At 40.1% G+C, this 18597-nt stretch overlaps 1 protein-coding gene across 3 annotated transcripts in view; it reads left to right on the top strand.

The window, feature by feature from the left end:
• ppp1r21 (protein phosphatase 1, regulatory subunit 21) overlaps positions 1 to 18597 on the top strand; it is a 105645-nt gene that overhangs the window by 2290 nt on the left and 84758 nt on the right. For 2 of the 3 annotated variants that reach the window (XM_072580602.1, XM_072580600.1), the window contains exons 3-4: positions 2996 to 3142; positions 15379 to 15483. In XM_072580602.1, coding sequence (XP_072436703.1) covers positions 2996 to 3142; positions 15379 to 15483 — 252 coding nt within the window. The remainder of the gene's footprint in view (positions 1 to 2995; positions 3143 to 15378; positions 15484 to 18597) is intronic. The other variant, XM_072580601.1, reaches the window with a different exon arrangement.

Here is an 18597-nt window from a genome sequence, read left to right as displayed (position 1 = left end):
TGCATCTTCCAAATCAACTTTCTTGACTTGATTTTATGAAAAACTATCAAGTAATATAAATGAGAAAATTGCAAGTATAGCAATTCACTTAACTCAAGACCAATTCTCTATAGTTAAATTCAAGTTGACCTGATATAAATTATATTCAAATTATAAATCAATTCATTGCCTAAAATATACAATGAATATTTGTTGGACAGGAGAGATAGAAGAGAGCAGGAAGAACATAAAATACAGAAGATCCATGCAAACATGGACCAGCACGGAGGTTTCTCTGGTGTACTGGCCAATGTTTATCCCTCAAACAATATCGCTAAAACAAATTATCTGGTTGATCGATTGTTATTGTGAGATCATGCTGTGAAAGATACATAAACAATTTTTAAATGTTGTTTTTGTGTTAATGCAATTTTGGTGACTCTTTTTCTAACCTGGAAATCTGGAAATTCAAAACATTACAGAAATTTGTGAGGAGAAAGCAGAGTTAACATTTTGAGTCTGGTGACTCTTCTTCATCTGGACTTGAAACATTAGCTCTGCTTTTTTCCCCACTGATGCTCCCAGACCTGCTGAATTTTGCCAGAAATTTCTGTATTTATTTCTTATTTCTAACATCTGCGGTTTTTTTTTGTTTCAATTTATTGCAGAAATTTGTTAGCTCTTGATTGAGTTTGTGACCAAGTTCTATGCAACTTTTACGATTTATTTATTTTGCTTTCTTTGCCACTAACCCCCATTTATCGCAAGCATTGTTGTGAATCAAATATGTTCTCATGGAGCATTGTCGATGGACACCTGATCTGATTCACTTTGGGTCACAGCCCGCTCTCCTCTGTTTGTTGACTCTTGAACTAAAATTAGATTTGGATTGAGAAAATGGTGCCATGAAAGCCTGTTCTTGGGAAATTATGTACATGTAATTTTTTCAGTCTGTTATTTGATAACTTAATTCTGAGTAAATGATTGAAACTCTTGGCTGGTACCTCTTATTCTACATCTATCAAATGGAAGCCACCCCAAAACTTTGCCTGGATTTTGTTTCACCAAGTCCTATTCATCTTTTACCCAAACTAGATTAGTTCCTGGTCAAACAATGCTGTGATTTAAAAATTCTTGTTACTTTTAAATAACTCTACAGTCTTGCCCCACCCTAACTCTTGTAAGCACCTCCAGCCCCACATCCCTCTATGGTATCTGTGCTTTTCTAATTTTGACCTACTGAGCATCCCTGGTTTTAATTCTTCTACCATTGGTGACATTCCTTCAGCTGCCTAACTAACCTCCAATTCCATAACAACTAATTGCCTTCCTAATCCCTTCAGATATATGCCTCACCTTCCTTCAAGACACTCCTCAAACTTAATCCTTTTGACTGAGATTTTGATAATTTGTTCTAATGTTTCCTTGCATGAATATCTCATTTTTTATATAACACTTTGCTCCTTTAAAGCAACTTAATGATAGAGGTTCTATCTATATTTTATTAAATTTTACTTAATTTACACTCCTGCTGTTTTGAATGGCATATTCTATTGTACTAAGCAATGGGAAAGAACTTTATAAATATCTTCATACTATGCTCTATTCTGATTAGGAGTCTTTTTCCTGTTGGAGAGGGAGGGTCCTCACAGGTGAGAGATATAAGGAGCGAACTAGCTGAACCATTGTAAAGCACTCAATTTCTGCTCTCATCTTTCAAGAATACTCAATACCATAATTATCCTGAAATTCAAAGATAATTCCCATCATTTTTCCTCTATTGCGTTTTTTAATGCCCTTGTATCCTGTTTCCTCCACTCCCTCCCTTCAACAGCAAGTGAAGGGAGCTCATAGACATCTCTATCACTAAGATCAAGACCATTTTGCTGTTGGTTTCCTTCCTTTGCCTTTTTAGCTTAGTCATACTTCCTCCATGATTATTCCCGAATTCTCAATTTCTCTAGTTTCTTTCCTATTTCCCCTTGTACCTTCTTTGAGTTGTTTGAGATCCCATTCCTATTCTGTTGACCCTATTCTGCTAAACTACAAATTTCTCCATTTTCCTTCTTGGTCCCCAAGTTAGCTGCTATTATTCTCACTCCTAAGGTACAATCCCTTCTCTGGTTCCCTGCTGTCACCATATATCTCAAATAAAAAAAAACCCTTTGTCACCCTCAGTCCTTATAAAGTACCATCCAATCTCCATCTTCTCTACAGTCCTTGAAAATGCTGCTTCTATTGTGTAGATCTTTCCTGCAAGTTTGAGCACCTCCAATCTCTTTCCAACTTGCCACAATGCAAGTTTCTGTCAAATTCACAAAATCTGAATGTAAACATAGTGAACTATCCTTCCTTGTCCTTTTAGATTTGTCTGTAGTCTTTGACATGATTGACCACATCATCCTCTTCCTTTCCACCTCTGTCCTTAGTTTGGGCCACACTTTTTATCCAGTCACCGCCTTTGATATGATTGACAATGGCTTCCCTTCTTGATCTTGCATTGTAATTACAGTCTGCTAAAGATCTGTCCTTGATACCTGTCATTGCATACGGCCCCCTCTGACATCCAAAAACAAGTTCAGCTCTATTTCCTGACTACCTCACGTATCCCGTCCATTGTGACTAAATTATCACATTGTTGGCTGGCATTCAATGCAGGAAAAGTATACATTTCCTCCGTCAACATTTTAAGTCTTAATCTGTTGTGTTCCAATTTTGTAAGGAAACTCTGATCCCTAGTCATCTGTGAATTTGCCATCTCTAGATTTGACTACCCTGTGCACTCCTGGATGACTTCCAATCATCTGCCCTCCATTAGCCTGCAGTCCTCCTAAACTTTGCTTCCTATATTCTAATTCTCAGGAAGTTCCATTAATTCATCCCCTTGTATTTGTTTTGTATTGTAATGTTAGGAGCAACTGTATGGAGTGCAGTGGTATTTTAAAGTCCTCTATCACCTCTATGTTCTCATAGTGTGAAAGTTAAATAAGACTATTTTTTATTTTCCTTACCTCAGGAGGAACTGAAAATGAAGGACCAAAGTGTTAGAAAGTTACAGCAAGAAATGGATAGTCTGACGTTCCGAAATCAGCAACTGGCAAAGCGTGTAGAGTTACTTCAAGAGGAACTCGTAACTACTGAGGCCAAAGGCAAGAAGAGCAAGGTAAAGTCCAGAAAGGAACAAGGTTTCTGGGCTGCAAAGCTTTTTGAATTTTGGATGAAACCATGTAGTGGATGGCATAGAATGAGTTTTTGAATCTGCACTTTTCTTTGCAAATAGATGTTCACATATCTAAGTTGTATTTATCATTCACTGTTATTGACGGGAGAAACATCTAAAATATTTCTTAGCCAAAACAAATTTACTTAACAGTTGTTTGCAACCTTTGACATCTGCAATGCATTCCCAGTCATCTTCCCACATTGCACACTCCACAAACTTCAGGTTATCCAAAATTCTTTTGAGTTCTTATTCGCGTTAAGTGCTGTTAATCTATCATTTGGTCTCACTGACCTATACTGACTCTTTGATAAACAATACTATGAAACTTAAAACAAACACACATGATTGTGCAAAGATGGAGGTGGCAAGTCAAGATTGGACAGAGTATCAAAAGAAAATTGAGGAAAACGAAAAGGGAAATAAGGAAAGAAAACGTGTGAGAAAGCTAGCTAGCAAAATTGTGTCTCTGTTTAAACAGAAAAAGAATTCGCAAAAGTAAAATTAGTGCTATAGAAGGTGAGTTTGGGAAATTAATACAGGAAAATTAAGGAAATGGCAGAAGAATGAACAGATATTTTGCTTTGTTCTTTGTAAAAGGTACAGTAAAACATCAGGAAATGGAAGAGCAGGAGGAATTAAAGAAAATCACAATCATTAGGGAGGTGGTACAGAGTAAGTTATTGCAGCTGTGTGCTGACAAATCTGCAGGTCCTGATGGACTTCATCTTAACCAGCAAAATTATAACCCACGAAAAGTAGTAGCTAGTGAGCTGGTTGATTAATTGGTTTAACTTTTCCAAAATTCCATAGATCTCAGGCAAGGTTCAATTAGATCAGAAGACAGAGAATGTCACTCTCCTTATTCAATAAGGAAAGTAGTGCAAAGCGGGAAGCTACAGAGCAGTTAGTTCAACATTTGTCAGAGGGAAATATTAGAAATAATTATTAAAGATCTTATAGCAGGGCACCTGAAGAAGTTCAAGATAATCAGGCAGAGACAATGTGGTTAACCAATATATTAAAGTTCTTTTGAGGAAGTAACATATTATGGTTGAAGGGGAATTGGTTGATCTAATATATTTGGATTTCTAGAAATCATTTGATAAGCTACATTTAAACTTTTTATGAAAAATAAACACTTGTGTTGCAGCAGGGTAACATTTTGGCAAGTGTCAGAGATAGGTTAGCTGACAGGAAATAATACACATAAATCTGCCTCTTTCTGGTTGGCAAGATGTAATGAGCTGTGTACCACTGGGATTAGTACTAGGGCCTCAATCTCTTAAAACATATATGTAAATGACCAGGATGAAGATATTAAAAGTTTGGTTGTGAAATTTGGTGAGACAAAGGTAAGTTTTAAAAAAAATTACAACAAAAGCCTACTTATGTGCCAAATAGCAAGTGATAGACAGGACTAAATTATTTCACAACCAATGAGTTAGATCTAAGCTCTCGTCCTACAGCATTCAGTCATGAATACTGATGGCCAATTAAAAAAACTTGCAGGAGGAGAAAGCTTCACAAATATCCCCATCCTCAAAGAAGGGGGACCCAACATAGCATTGCAAATGCTTCAGTGTTATCTTTTGCAACAATCTACAGGCAGAAGTGCTAAGTGTAAGTTCATCTGTGCCTCCTGGATATCCCAAACATCACTGTTGCAGATCTTCAGCCAATTGCATTTACTACCCATGATATAAAGAAGCAACTGCAGGCATTAGATACTGCAAAGGCTATAATCCTGACAAGATTCTGCCAGTAGTACTGAGGATGTGCTCCAGAAATTGCTATGCCCTTAGCCGAGCTGTTCCAGTATGGTTAAACACTGGCATCTACCCAACATGTCCCGAATACACAAAGCTTCACAAATCCAACCTGACCAGTCATCATCCATTCAGTCTAGTCCTGAGGATGCAACACTTCCTTAACTGTAATCTCATTTCTGATGTGATGTTGGGATCAGCTTCTGACTTCATTACAACTTTGGTTCAAACATGATGTAGAGCAGCTGGTGTTGGACTGGGATGGACAAAGTTAAAAATCTCAACACCAGGGTATCGTCCAACAGGTTAATTTGGAAGCACTAGCTTTGGAACGCTGCTCTTTCATCAGATGGTTTTGAAGCAGGACCATAAGACAGAATTTATTGCAAAAATTTACACTGTCATGTAACTGAAACGATATATTGAACAAACCTAGATTGTTAAATTAACAACAATCTAGGTTTGTTCAATATATCATTGCAGTTGTATGACAGTGTAAATTTTTGCTATAAATTGTATCCAACGATCTTGTACTCCATAGCCACCTGATGAAGGAGCAGTGCTCCAAAGGCTAGTGCTTCCAAATAAACCTGTCGGACTATAACCTGGTGTTGTGAGATTTTTAACTTGCTTCAAACATGCACTCCTTTAAGTCAATTGATCAACCATGACTGGAGTCTCGAGATTGATCTCTCTTGACAATAGTTGCGATCATTGCATTCCTGAGGTCAGGAGAGGGTTCTGTATCTTCCCTCAGCTGGATGAGTTCATTCAGTTTTGGTGTTTGCAGTGCCTGCTAACAATGAGTGCTTCAGCTAGAATGCCATATGAGCCACAGGCTTTCTTAATTTTCCACCTGTGAGATAGTTTGTCACAGCTCTCCCATTGAGGTAGTTCCCTTGTGGATTCCATCACAGGATTCTGGCAGATACTTTTTAGGCTATCAGCTGTCACTGTAAATTCACAAGTGAGGAGTTGGTACTCTGTTCTTTCTAACATTGACCAATGCCATTGTTATACTTAAAAAATGTGAAGCTTTTTTTCATTTGACTTTGGTTTATGAATCACCAGGTAGCTATAAAGATCTTTGCAAATGATGGCCAGCATTGGTTGGAATCTCAGACATTTTTTTCCCCACCAAGTCAGGAAGGTAAAAGCAGATGTTCATTAGGAGATTATTGGATTTATAGTTTGAAAAGTTCAAAGTTTGTTTTATTGACCTTTGACGTGGCAAATCTTTGTTCTCACCTTCACAGCTCTCAGGCTTTTGTTGCTTTGATACTTTTGAACTCTATAACTTTAATAGCTGAAAATGTTTTTGTTTTTGTTTCCTTCAAGTAATCACTGAAATTACCATTTGCTTCTCCATTTTGGGTAGTGAAGTGTAAACATTCTGGTAAGAGTGTGTAGCTGTAATCCTTTTGCTTCCTAGCAACATAACAGTTTGATGCAAAACACACTGTTTATCCACCTGCTGCTTGGCACACAACTAGGTTTATGTTGTAATTTTGCTACTTACCTTTGTGTCACCAACAAACTTTGCAACCAAACCTTTGTCTTCATCCTAGTCATTTACATATATATTTTAAGAAGTTGAGGGCAAAATGTAAGTGTTTTTCCAATTGCCAGCCACTTCATGTATCCTGGCCAACGTTTCTGTTGGCCTGCTGCTATGCTCCAGTGAAACTGAGCACAAGCTGAAAGATTATATCTCCATTTCCACTTGGGGACCCTGTAGCCTCAAGTTCAATAACTTTAGAACTTTGACACCATCTTCTGTGTCCTTAACTCACCCTAAACCCTGTCATCGGGATTGCTTCCAGCACAGCCAACCCACTTTCACATGTGTGATCCCCATTAGCAGCATTTCTTTCTCCCTGGCATGTTATCATTCATCTCCTTTGTCTCCTTAACTGTCATTATCTTTCACTAGGCTGCATCTCTGCCTATCCACTCACTTACTTCCTGCCCATGCCATTCCCTTTGTTAGGCATATATACCATCTTGCCCTAGCTACAATCGGTTCTGAAGAAGGGTCACTGGACACAAAACATTAACAGTGCTTTCTCTCCACAGATGCTGCAGACCTCCTGAGTTTCTCCAGCAATTTCTATTTGTTTCAGATTTCCTGTAGCTGCGCTTTTTGTTTTATTTTTACAGTTTGGTAACATTGGTTGTATTGCTGAGGTTTGCAACTTAGGAATAAAATGCCACAGAGGGTTCTGTTATAGTATTACTCATGCCAAACATAAATGACTGAAACTAAATATTTCCACCACACTTACACTGCTAATACATTGGTTCAATTTTTCAGATAATGAGAAGTTTGTGACACTCAGTTAATTTACATGTACATTATATAAGAGTCCTAGAGATGTACAGCATGGAAACTCGTCCATGCCGACCAGATATCCTAACCTAATCTAGTCTCATTTTCCAGCACTTGGCCCAGATCCCTCTAAACCCTTCCTATTCATATACCCATGCCTTTTAAATGTTGCAATTATACCAGCCTCCACCATTTTCTTTGGCAGCTCATTTCATAAACGCACGAGTCTCTGAATCAAGAGTTGACTTCAATAAGCCATACAATCAAGAAAGAACACACTGTACTCATTGTAGATTTACCGCAAGGCTGCACATGTCTGTTCTTGTGCTATGAGCTCTCCCATGCAGGTTCCTCCAAGATCAGTTATGTTTTTCACTGCTTTGTTTTCCCAGAAGCACACTGATGTCCAGGGATACATGAATTCAAACAGCAAAGGCAGTAACTGAGCAAATTCACTGCTGTGCCAGTTAGTAGTGTCCCTCCCCCTCCCCCTCCCCCTCCCCCTCCCCCTCTCCAATACCATGTGGTTTTTTTCTTCCTCCCTGTTAAACGTTTGGTTGTTTTGACTTTTTTCGAAGTTCCAAAACAATGCAACAGCATATAAAACAATAATTGCTGCTTCTGGAATTCAAGGAAATCCCCTCCAACACCTAAAATACCTGAAAAAAGGAGCAGCTCTTACAGCCACAATTTTTTCCCATCCTCCACCTTGGATTACCCAGAATGCTATGCAGAGTATTAATTTGTAGCCTGGACTAAGTGAGAACTGCAGATACTGGAAAATCAGAATGGATAAAGTGTGGAGCTGGAAAAAACACTGCAGGTCAAGCAGCATCAGCGGAGCAAGAGTCAATGTTTCAGGTCGGGTCCTTTCATCAGGACTGGGGAGGGGAAGGGGGCTGAGAAATAAATGAGGTCAGGCTGGGAGAAAAGTAGGTGGAATGGCAACTTGAATGAATCACAAAAATCTAGCATCCAAGTTCAGGTAATCACGAAGGCAAATGAACTGACGGTCTTTATTTCAAAGGGAATGGAGTATAAAAATAGGGAAATCTTGCTAAATCTATACAGAGCACATTTTTGGGCAAATCACTACAAATTACTTTTGATTTGGCTGCTTATTAAGAAATCGTGCAGACAATTAAGTATTGAAACAATTACTTAAACTTCATTGCATGTAGCAACTGAAATACGACACTTCAAGTAAGCACATTAAGCCTGATAGGAAAAAGTGAGGACTGCAGGTAAGAGTCAAGAGTGTGGTACTGGACAAGCAAAGCTGGTCAGATGGCTTCAGAGGAACAGGAGAATTGACCTTTTCGGCATGAGCCCTTCTTCAGGAATGTCAGTTAAACCTGACAACCCAACTTGGTTATCACCTGATGGCATATGGCCAGGATCTCGACAATAGTGTCTGTCTCTGCAAGTGTCTCTGGTTCGATTCTTAGGCAGTGTCGTTTTCTTGAAGTTCTGCCACTGACTTGTTCTGACGTTAAATTTTTACACCCTTTTTTGTCTTTTGAGTTTGTGGTGTGACATTATTCATGAGTTGATAGATTCTTTCATTCCCAACATTATGTTCCTGGAGACCTCAAGTTTGTAGCTTGCCTTATCAGAAGTAGTTCCCCTCTTGTTGCATTTGGGGATTGCTGTCTGTTGTAAACCATGCTTTTCCTGCAATTTACTTGAGAACATTACGTCTGTCTTGAGGCAGGAACGTATTAAGCAGTTGCCATCTCTCTCCCAGGAAACTATGTTTATATTAAATAAAAATTGAAAGAACTCCAGATGCTGTAAATCAGAAATAAAAGCAGAAGTTACTCAAAGTGGAGCAGGTCTGGTAGCATCTGTGAAGAGAAATCAGAGTTAATGTTTTGGGTCCAGTGACCCTTGTTTTTGGTTTTGGTTCTGAGGAAAGTGTCTATGTTCCTTCTGCTCCATTCCACGGATGGCTAATTTGCACATTGCTAAAAAGAAACTGAAAGCAGTCTCCTTGTCTCTTTTATTTTGAACGTTTATTCCAGTAAGAATTGTTGCTGATTCTTTCTGTGTGCAAAGTTTATCTTCTGTGGATTCATTCAATCCACAGAAAGTTATTGAAGTTGTGAAGTTTTACATTGTTGCAGTGCTAGCTAGACTACACACAGAATACTGTGATTAATTTTGGTCCCTTTGCATTAGGGCAAATATTATGACATTGGTTAGAGAAGGTTCACTAGGTTGATTTTAGGTTTGGAAGGATTTTCTTGTGAGAATTTAAATAGGTTGCAGTTGGAATTCAGAAGAATGAAACGCATCCTTGAAACAAGGTTCTTTGGGGCTTAACAAAGTAGATATGAAAGGATTGTTTTTCCCTGGTGATACAACATGTCTAGGAACAGAGGACATAATGTCAGAGTAAGGAATCACACGTGGAAGACAGGATGAATCCCTTCTCAGAGGGGAATGGATCTGTGGAATTCTTTCTGGCAGAGCTTCTGTTGAAGCTAGGTCATTATTTTAAAGTTAGATACAGATTTTTCATTAGTAAAGGAATTGAAGGTTCTGGGGAAAAGGCAAAGTGGAGTTGAGTACTAGATCAGCCATTAATCTCTCAACATCAGGTTATAGTTCAACAGGTTTAATTGGAAGCACTAGCTTTTGGCGTGCTGTTCCTTCATCAGGTGGTGGTGGGGCGCACAATTGTAAGACAGAATTCTCACAAAAGTTTACAGTGTGATGTAACTGAAATTATACATAGAAAAATACCTTGATTGTTTAAGTCTCTCATCTATTGGAATGACCATGATGGTTTCACTTCTTTCATATGTAAATCATACAACTTTTTAAAAAAAGTTACTTTCTCAGGTTAACTGTAACCTGGTGTCAGTGCAGATAAGATGTTGAAGGTGTTAGCCCCCTGTGTTCCCTGTCTGTGCCATAATGTTTAGACTGATCCTAATCTAAAAAGTGAGTTAACAGTCTTACATGTATTCATGCAACTTTTTTGAGCAAAGACAAAGTATCTCCAAGTACAAATTCACCCCACAAACGTATGTGTGCATGTGGGTTTGTGTAGGAGTGTCTGTGTATTTATATAGTGCAATGGTGGTCACCTGTAGTGAGACACACCACAAACACGTACAACCCACATGTATGCATACGCTTGTGGGGTGAATTTTTACTCGCAGAGTTACATTGTACTTTGCTCAAAAACTGCATGCAAAAATTGCATGAATCCATGTAAGAGTCTGTTAACTCACTTTTTAGATTAGAATCAGTCTAAACATTATGGCACAGACAGGGAACATGGGCTAACACCTTCAATATCTCAACATCTTATCTGCGCTAACACCAATTGTTACAGTTAACCTGAGAATGTAACTTTTAAAAATAAGTTTTTTAATTTACACATGAAAGGAGTGAAACTATCATGATATTCAAACAGATGAAAGACTCAACAAAAAATCAAGGTATTTTTCAAAGTATAATTTCAGTTACATCACACTGTAAACTTTTGCTATAAATTCTGTGTCTTACAATTGTGCGCCCCACAACCACCTGATGAAGGAGCAGCACTCCGAAAGCTGATGCTTCCAATGAAACCAATTGGACGATAACCTGGTGTTGTGTGATTTGTAACACCCCAGTCCAACACTGGCATCTCCAAATCATAGATCAACCATGATTTGATTAAGTTGAAGAATAGACTTGATGGGGCAAATGGCCTACATCTGTCCCTACATCTTAGTCTAATGAGCTAATTATTGAGAATCTAAGTGGTGTGTATTTCAGAAGGAGCCTATTTCACTCATTGTGCGTGTGCTGCCTGTTTTGAAAGATTCATCCAATTAGGTTTCCATCTCTGTTTTACTCCAGAAGTTTAAAACTTCCTCTTTCAAATAGTTATCCAATTTCTTTTGTAGATTATTGTATCAGCTTCCAACCTTTTGAGGCAATGTAGATTAATGTGTTTGTGTAAGGAAAGGAATACTTGTAATTATATTTATCTCAAGTATTGATTCTTTTATCAATTGTCTTTAAATAGCATAAGTAGTTTGGCTTTGAATTCTTTGTTAATCCCCAGTGGCCTTTCACAGTGAGTTGATATTTAGTCATAGAACATAGAAAAATACAGCGCAGTACAGGCCCTTTGGCCCTCGATGTTGCACTGATCCAAGCCTACCTAACCTACACTAGCCCACTACCCTCCATATGTGTTTCCAATGCCCGTTTAAATGCCCATAAAGAGGGAGAGTCCACCACTGCTACTGGCAGGGCATTCCATGAACTCGCGACTCGCTGAGTAAAGAATCTACCTCTAACATCTGTCCTATACCTACCACCCCTTAATTTAAAGCTATGCCCCCTCGTAATCGCTGACTCCATACGTGGAAAAAGGTTCTCATGGTCAACCCTATCTAAACCCCTAAACATCTTGTACACCTCTATCAAGTCACCCCTAAACCTTCTTTTCTCCAATGAGAACAGCCCCAAGTGCCTCAGCCTTTCCTCATATGATCTTCCTACCATACCAAGCAACATCCTGGTAAACCTCCTCTGCACCCGTTCCAGTGCCTCCACATCCTTCCTATAGTATGGTGACCAAAACTGCACACAATACTCCAGATGCGGCCGCACCAGAGTCTTATACAACTGCAATATGACCTCAGGACTCCAGAACTCAATTCCCCTACCAACAAAAGCCAGTACGCCATATGCCTTCTTCACCGCACTGTTTACCTGGGTAGCAACTTGCAGAGATCTGTGTACATGGACACCAAGATCCCTCTGCTCATCCACACTACCAAGTATCCGACCGTTAGCCCAGTACCCCATCTTTTTGTTACTCATACCAAAGTGAATCACCTCACACTTACCCACATTGAACTCCATTTGCCACCTTTCTGCCCAGCTCTGCAGCTTATCTATATCCTGCTGTAACCTGACCATCCTTCCTCACTGTCAACAACTCCACCGACTTTCGTATCATCCTCAAACTTGCTTACCCAACCTTCTAGCCCCTCCTCCAGGTCATTTATAAAAATGACAAACAGCAATGGTCCAAAACCGATCCTTGTGGAACACTGCTAGTAACTGCACTCCAAGATGAACCTTTTCCATCAACTACTACCCTGTCTTCTTCCAGCCAGCCAATTCCTAATCCAAACCTCCAACTCACCCTCAGTGCCATACCTCCGTATTTCTTTGCAGTAGCCTACCATGGGGAACCTTATCAAACGCCTTACTAAAATCCATATACACCACATCTACCGCTTTACCCTCGTCCACCTCCTTAGTCACCTTCTCAAAGAATTCAATAAGGTTTGTGAGGCACTATCTGCCCTTCACAAAACCATGCTGACTATCCTTGATCACATTATTCCTATCCAGATGTTCATAAATCCTATCCCTTACAATTCTCTCTAAAACTTTGCCCACAACAGAAGTGAGACTCACTGGCCTGTAGTTACAAGAGTTATCCCTACTCCCCTTCTTGAACAAGGGAACCACATTTGCTATCCTCCAGTCTTCTGGCACTGTTCCTGTAGACAACGAGGATATAAAAATCAAGGCCAATGGCTCTGCAATCTCCTCCCTTGCTTCCCAGAGACTCCTAGGATAAATGCCATCAGGCCCAGGGGACTTATCTATTTTCACCCTTGCCAGAATTTCCAACACCTTTTCCCTACATACCTCAAAGCCGTCCATTCTAATTAATTGTGACTCAGTATTCACATTGGCAACAATGTCCTGTTCCTGAGTGAATACTGACAAAAAGTATTGATTTAGTGTCTCCCCAATCTCTTCAGCTTCCACACGCACCTTCCCACTACTATCCTTGACTGGACCTAGTCATTCTTTTATTCCTGACATACCTATAGAAAGCCTTTGGGTTATCCCTAATCCTACCAACTAAGGACTTTTCATGTCCCCTCCTTGCTGCTCTTAGCTCTCTCTTCAGATCCTTCCTGGCTACCTTATAACACTCAATCGCCCCAATTGAACCTTCACGCCTCTTCTTTACATAGGCCGCCCTCTTCCCTTTAACAAGGGATTCCAATTCCTTATTAAACCACGGCTCCCTCACACGGCCCTTTCCTCCCTGCCTGACAGGTACATACTTATCAAGGACCTCAATAGTTGCTCCTTGAACAAGCTCCACATATCAATTGCGCCCTTGCCTTGAAGCCTACTTTTCCAAGCCACGCATCCTAAGTCATGCCTCACCGCATCATAATTTCCCTGCCCCCAGCTATAACTCTTGCCCTGCAGTGCACACTTATCCCTCTCCATCACTAGAGTAAAAATCACCGAATTGTGGTCACTGTCCCCAAAGTGCTCACCTGGCCTGGTTTGTTACCCAGAACCAAATCCAGTATGGCCTCCACCTCTTGTTGGCCTGTCTACATATTGTGTCAGGAAACCCTCCTGCACACATTGGACAAACACTGACCCATCTAATGAACTCGAGCTATAGCTTTCCCAGTCAATATCAGGAAAGTTAAAGTCCCCCATAACAACCACCCTATTACTTTCACTCTTCTCCTGAATCATCCTTGCAATCCTTTCTTCTACGTCTCTCAGACTATTAGGAGGCCTGTAGAAAACTCCTAACAGGGTGACCTCACCTCACCTTTCCTATTCCTAACCTCAGCCCAAACTACCTCAGATGGCGAGTCTTTATCCATCGTCCTTTCCACTGCTGTAATACTATCTTTGACAAGCAATGCCACACCTCCCCCTCTTTTACCCCCACCTCTGACCCTACTAAAACATTTAAACCCTGGAACCTGCAACAGCCAATCCTGTCCCTGTTCTATCCATGTCTCCGTAATAGCCACAACATCGAAATCCCAGGTACCAACCCACGCTGCAAGTTCAAAGGAGTTTGAAGATGAGAGAATCCTGATGGGTGATGATTGAAAGGAAAGTTGAGAAAGGAATGAAGTTGACATGGGAATAAAGAAGAGGGATATGAAAAGAAAAGGAGAGTGTGTGTCAATTCATAGTGGGGGAAGGTGAGATATTAGGAGAATTAGTCCAAATGTGAAAAGTGATGCTTGGGAACATTGGACAAAGGGTGGTCTGAAATCTGAAAACTGCTCAGTTAGGGTTAGGAATGGAAATTAAAAACAACGTTTCACGGTGGTTACAGAAGTTCCTAAAGATTTGATGAGATGTGTTTTTGGCCTGTTTTGGTAGGCTGACATGCCAAATTGTCAATGGGGATAGAAACAGAAGTTTGTTCAACCAAGTAGGCTGTTCTTGGTGTTGGTCACAAGGTGAGCTAACTGCTAACAAATAAACTTAAGGAATTTTGTTGGCTTCATTGTGTTGACAGGCCAGAGTTTGTGAATCCATTGGACTTAAGTTTAGAAACGGCAATGGGCAAAGTCTACCTTGTGCTAGCTAGAATGTATCAAGGAACAAGTTGGGCAGCTATTTTCCCCTCGAGTATATATCAGATTAAGTTTGGGTCTGTTATATTTTGTGACATGTTTAAAGGGATGGCTGGGGACAAGATAACCATCTGACTTTGTCTACACGGAGATGTTTGCTCATCCAATTACATTAGTACAGCATCACTCAGTGGTGGTGATAAGAATTGAAATCTAAATTGAAATAAATATTTGGCAGGGTGGCACAGTGGTTAGCACTGCTGCCTCACAGCGCCAGAGATCCGGGCTCAGTTCCCTCCTCAGGCGACTGACTGTGTGGAGTTTGCACGTTCTCCCCCGTGTCTGCGTGGGTTTCCTCCGCGCGCGCTTCGGTTTCCTCCCACAGTCCAAAGATGTGCAGGTCAGGTGAATTGGCCATGCTAAATTGCCCGTAGTGTTAGGTTACGGGTAAATGTAGGGATATGGGTGGGCTGCACTTCGGCGGGGCGATGTGGACTTGTTGGGCCGAAGGGCCTGTTTCCACACTGTAAGTAATCTAATCTAATTAATCCGTGAGTTGACTGTCACGTTAGATAATGCCCCTTTGGCTCAGATTTTCGCTGTTGTTCTAAATGTCATATACAGTTGTGCAGTATCTTTTATACACTTTTGCATAATATAAATTAGGATAGGTGCTAATTTTGAACTGACTTTGTACAGCAGAAGAGTGTTGACCCTCAATCTCAGATGAGCCAACAGCGACAGAGTGTGTTTGATGAAGATCTGCAGAACAAAATACAGGAAAATGAGCGTCTGCACAGAGAAGTAAGTTAATTCCACAGTGTCAAATTTATCGCACTTAAAGCAGTTTTTGTAATTATTGCAATATTAGGCACGCGAAATCCTGATAACTGACAATTTATAATCACATGTCACAGGATTAAAATGTTCCTGAGTCCAGAATGTGACATCAATTATCTGTTGCAAACCAGGGATCAAAATCGGAACCATCAGGTTTGCAGAGTTTAGTTTGTGCCATTTGCTGACTTAATTGTATTTAGGAAAATCTCAATCCCTTCAGTTTTGGTGATTTTGTGAAGTATGTGAAATCCTGTGCAAGTGCATATAGGTAAATTAAATGAATACTAAATTCTTATATCCTATAATTTCAATCATGAGGCATTTCCTCCATATATATCACTCTCAAAGATTTTCTTTAAAATATACTTCTTTGGCTAAGATCTTGATCACCCATGGGAATATTGGATCTGTGTCAAATGTAGTTTATTAATTCATTCTTTGAAGTACTTTGCTTTATTGTGTTCCATGTGCTATCTAATACATATCATTCAGTGCAAATTCTGAAAACTTCATATCAAAAAGCATTGCTAAACTTTCACTCAGATCTAGTAACCAGGTGAATTTCTTTTTAAAATTAGCAATATGGATTGTACAGGGTTTTTAATGTATAACACATCAGTGTTCTTTAAGAGCCGAAAATAAGTAATCTCAAATAGAGGAAAGTGGAAATCAGGTTAGTGACCAAGAGCACCTCAAACTCCATCTCCTTTGTTATTTTTGAAGGGGATTGAGTGTGAAACTGAAATATTTGGTTATATGTGATCAATAATTTGAGTAAGAAGAGGCATGCAAAGGAGGTCATAATGCTAAAAGTAGAAGTTAAGTGCAGGGGTTTGAAGAATTGCTTCCTTCCTCCTAAAACTTTCAATCAAGAAGTTTATGATCTAAAAGCTAAAATATTCCCTTTAATACTGAGGATTAAGCCATGGAATATTTACTGATATGAAATTGCAACACAAGGATGATCAGTTTTGTTACTTCACTCATTACTGCTTTTAGAACACAGAGCATAGAACATAGAACAATACAGCACAGAACAGGCCCTTCAGCCCACGATGTTGTGCCGAACTTCTAATCTAGATTAAGCACCCATCCATGTACCTATCCAAATGCCGCTTAAAGGTCGCCAATGATTCTGACTCTACCACTCCCACGGGCAGCGCATTCCATGCCCCCACCACTCTCTGGGTAAAGAACCCACCCCTGACATCTCCCCTCTACCTTCCACCCTTCACCTTAAATTTATGTCCCCTTGTAACACTCTGTTGTACCCGGGGAAAAAGTTTCTGACTGTCTACTCTATCTATTCCTCTGATCATCTTATAAACCTCTATCAAGTCACCCCTCATCCTTCGCCGTTCCAACGAGAAAAGGCCGAGAACTCTCAACCTATCCTCGTACGACCTACTCTCCATTCCAGGAAACATCCTGGTAAATCTTCTCTGCACCCTCTCCAAAGCTTCCACATCTTTCCTAAAGTGAGGCGACCAGAACTGCACACAGTACTCCAACTGTGGCCTAACCAAAGTCCTGTACAGCTGCAACATCACTTCACGACTCTTGAATTCAATCCCTCTGCTAATGAACGATAATACTCCATAGGCCTTCTTACAAACTCTATCCACCTGAGTGGCAACCTTCAAAGATCTATGTACATAGACCCCAAGATCCCTCTGTTCCTCCACCTGACTAAGAACCCTACCGTTAACCCTGTATTCCGCATTCTTATTTGTTCTTCCGAAATGGACAACCTCACACTTGGCAGGGTTGAACTCCATCTGCCACTCCTCAGCCCAGCTCTGCATCATATCTAAGTCCCTCTGCATCCGACAACAGCCCTCCTCACTGTCCACAACTCCACCTATCTTCGTATCATCTGCAAATTTACTGACCCACCCTTCGACTCCCTCATCTAAGTCATTAATAAAAATTAATAAAAATTACAAATTTGTTCTTGTCATTTTAATTAGCAGCAGATATAGTAGGCTCTGATCTATTGGAAAACATGATTGAACCCACTTAATTGTGCAAGAGGTTGCATAACAGTCACTGGCCAGAAAGCTTTTGCTGTTTTAAGCTGAAGAGGGAAAAGGGCCTATGAGAATCATGTCCACCTGTGGTAGTTTTGATACCTGCTCAGACATGTTATGTCTGGGATTTGAATCTGGACCTTCTGGCCCTGAATTTGGGACTCTGCCACTTTAAATATTTTCTAAGCTGTTAAGATCCAACATGGAGGACGGGAAAAATTTCTGGCTGTAACAGCTGCTTTATTTTTTGAGGTATTTCAGGTGTTGGAGGTGATTTCCTCGCATTCTAGGAGCAACAATTACTGTTTTGTATGCTGTTGCATTGTTTTGGAACTTTGGAGAAAAAAAACAACAGCAGTCTTAAAAGGAAGCAGTACAGACAAAGGAAGCACATGGTGAGGTCAGTGCAGGAGAGAGAGAGAGAGAGAGAGAAAGAAAGAAACTGACAGCCATGAACCTGCATAGTTACTGCCTTTGCTGTTTGTGTTCATGTATCGCTGGATGTCTGAGTGCATCTGGGAAAGTTAACAACCAGTGAAATTCACAACTAATCTTGGAGGAACCTGTTTGGGAGAGGTCACTGCACAGAAACAGATAAGTGGATATTTTAAGTGTGGACGACAAAGTCTGTAGTAGCGAGTAGAGTGGGTTCTTTCTTGATTGTTTTTTGAGATATGTCTCTTGATTAAGCTTAAAATATAAGCCATAACTATTAATTTAACCTGGAGCAGTGTTTTGTAGAGGAATAAGACGGTGTTATTTTCAGGGTCTGTAGATTGTGAAGGAGCAAAAATGGCCTTTAGTAAAGTAGTATGCTCTTGTCAGATGTGGGAGTTTAAGGAGAATTTACGGGTTACTGCAGATTATATTTGCAATAAACGCCGTTGGTTGCAAATCCTATCAGATCGAATGGATTGTTTGGAGAGACAGTTAGAGGCAATAAGGAATTTACAAGAGCAAGGGGATGTGATGGATGGCAGTTATAGGAAGGGGGAAAAGTAGCAGATACAGTCACATAGATGGCTTCACCCCAGGAAAGGTAAGAAAG

Source organism: Chiloscyllium punctatum, chromosome 11 (genome assembly GCF_047496795.1).
Source record: "Chiloscyllium punctatum isolate Juve2018m chromosome 11, sChiPun1.3, whole genome shotgun sequence".
NCBI lineage: Eukaryota > Metazoa > Chordata > Chondrichthyes > Orectolobiformes > Hemiscylliidae > Chiloscyllium > Chiloscyllium punctatum.
This window is presented reverse-complemented; position numbering and strand designations above follow the sequence as displayed.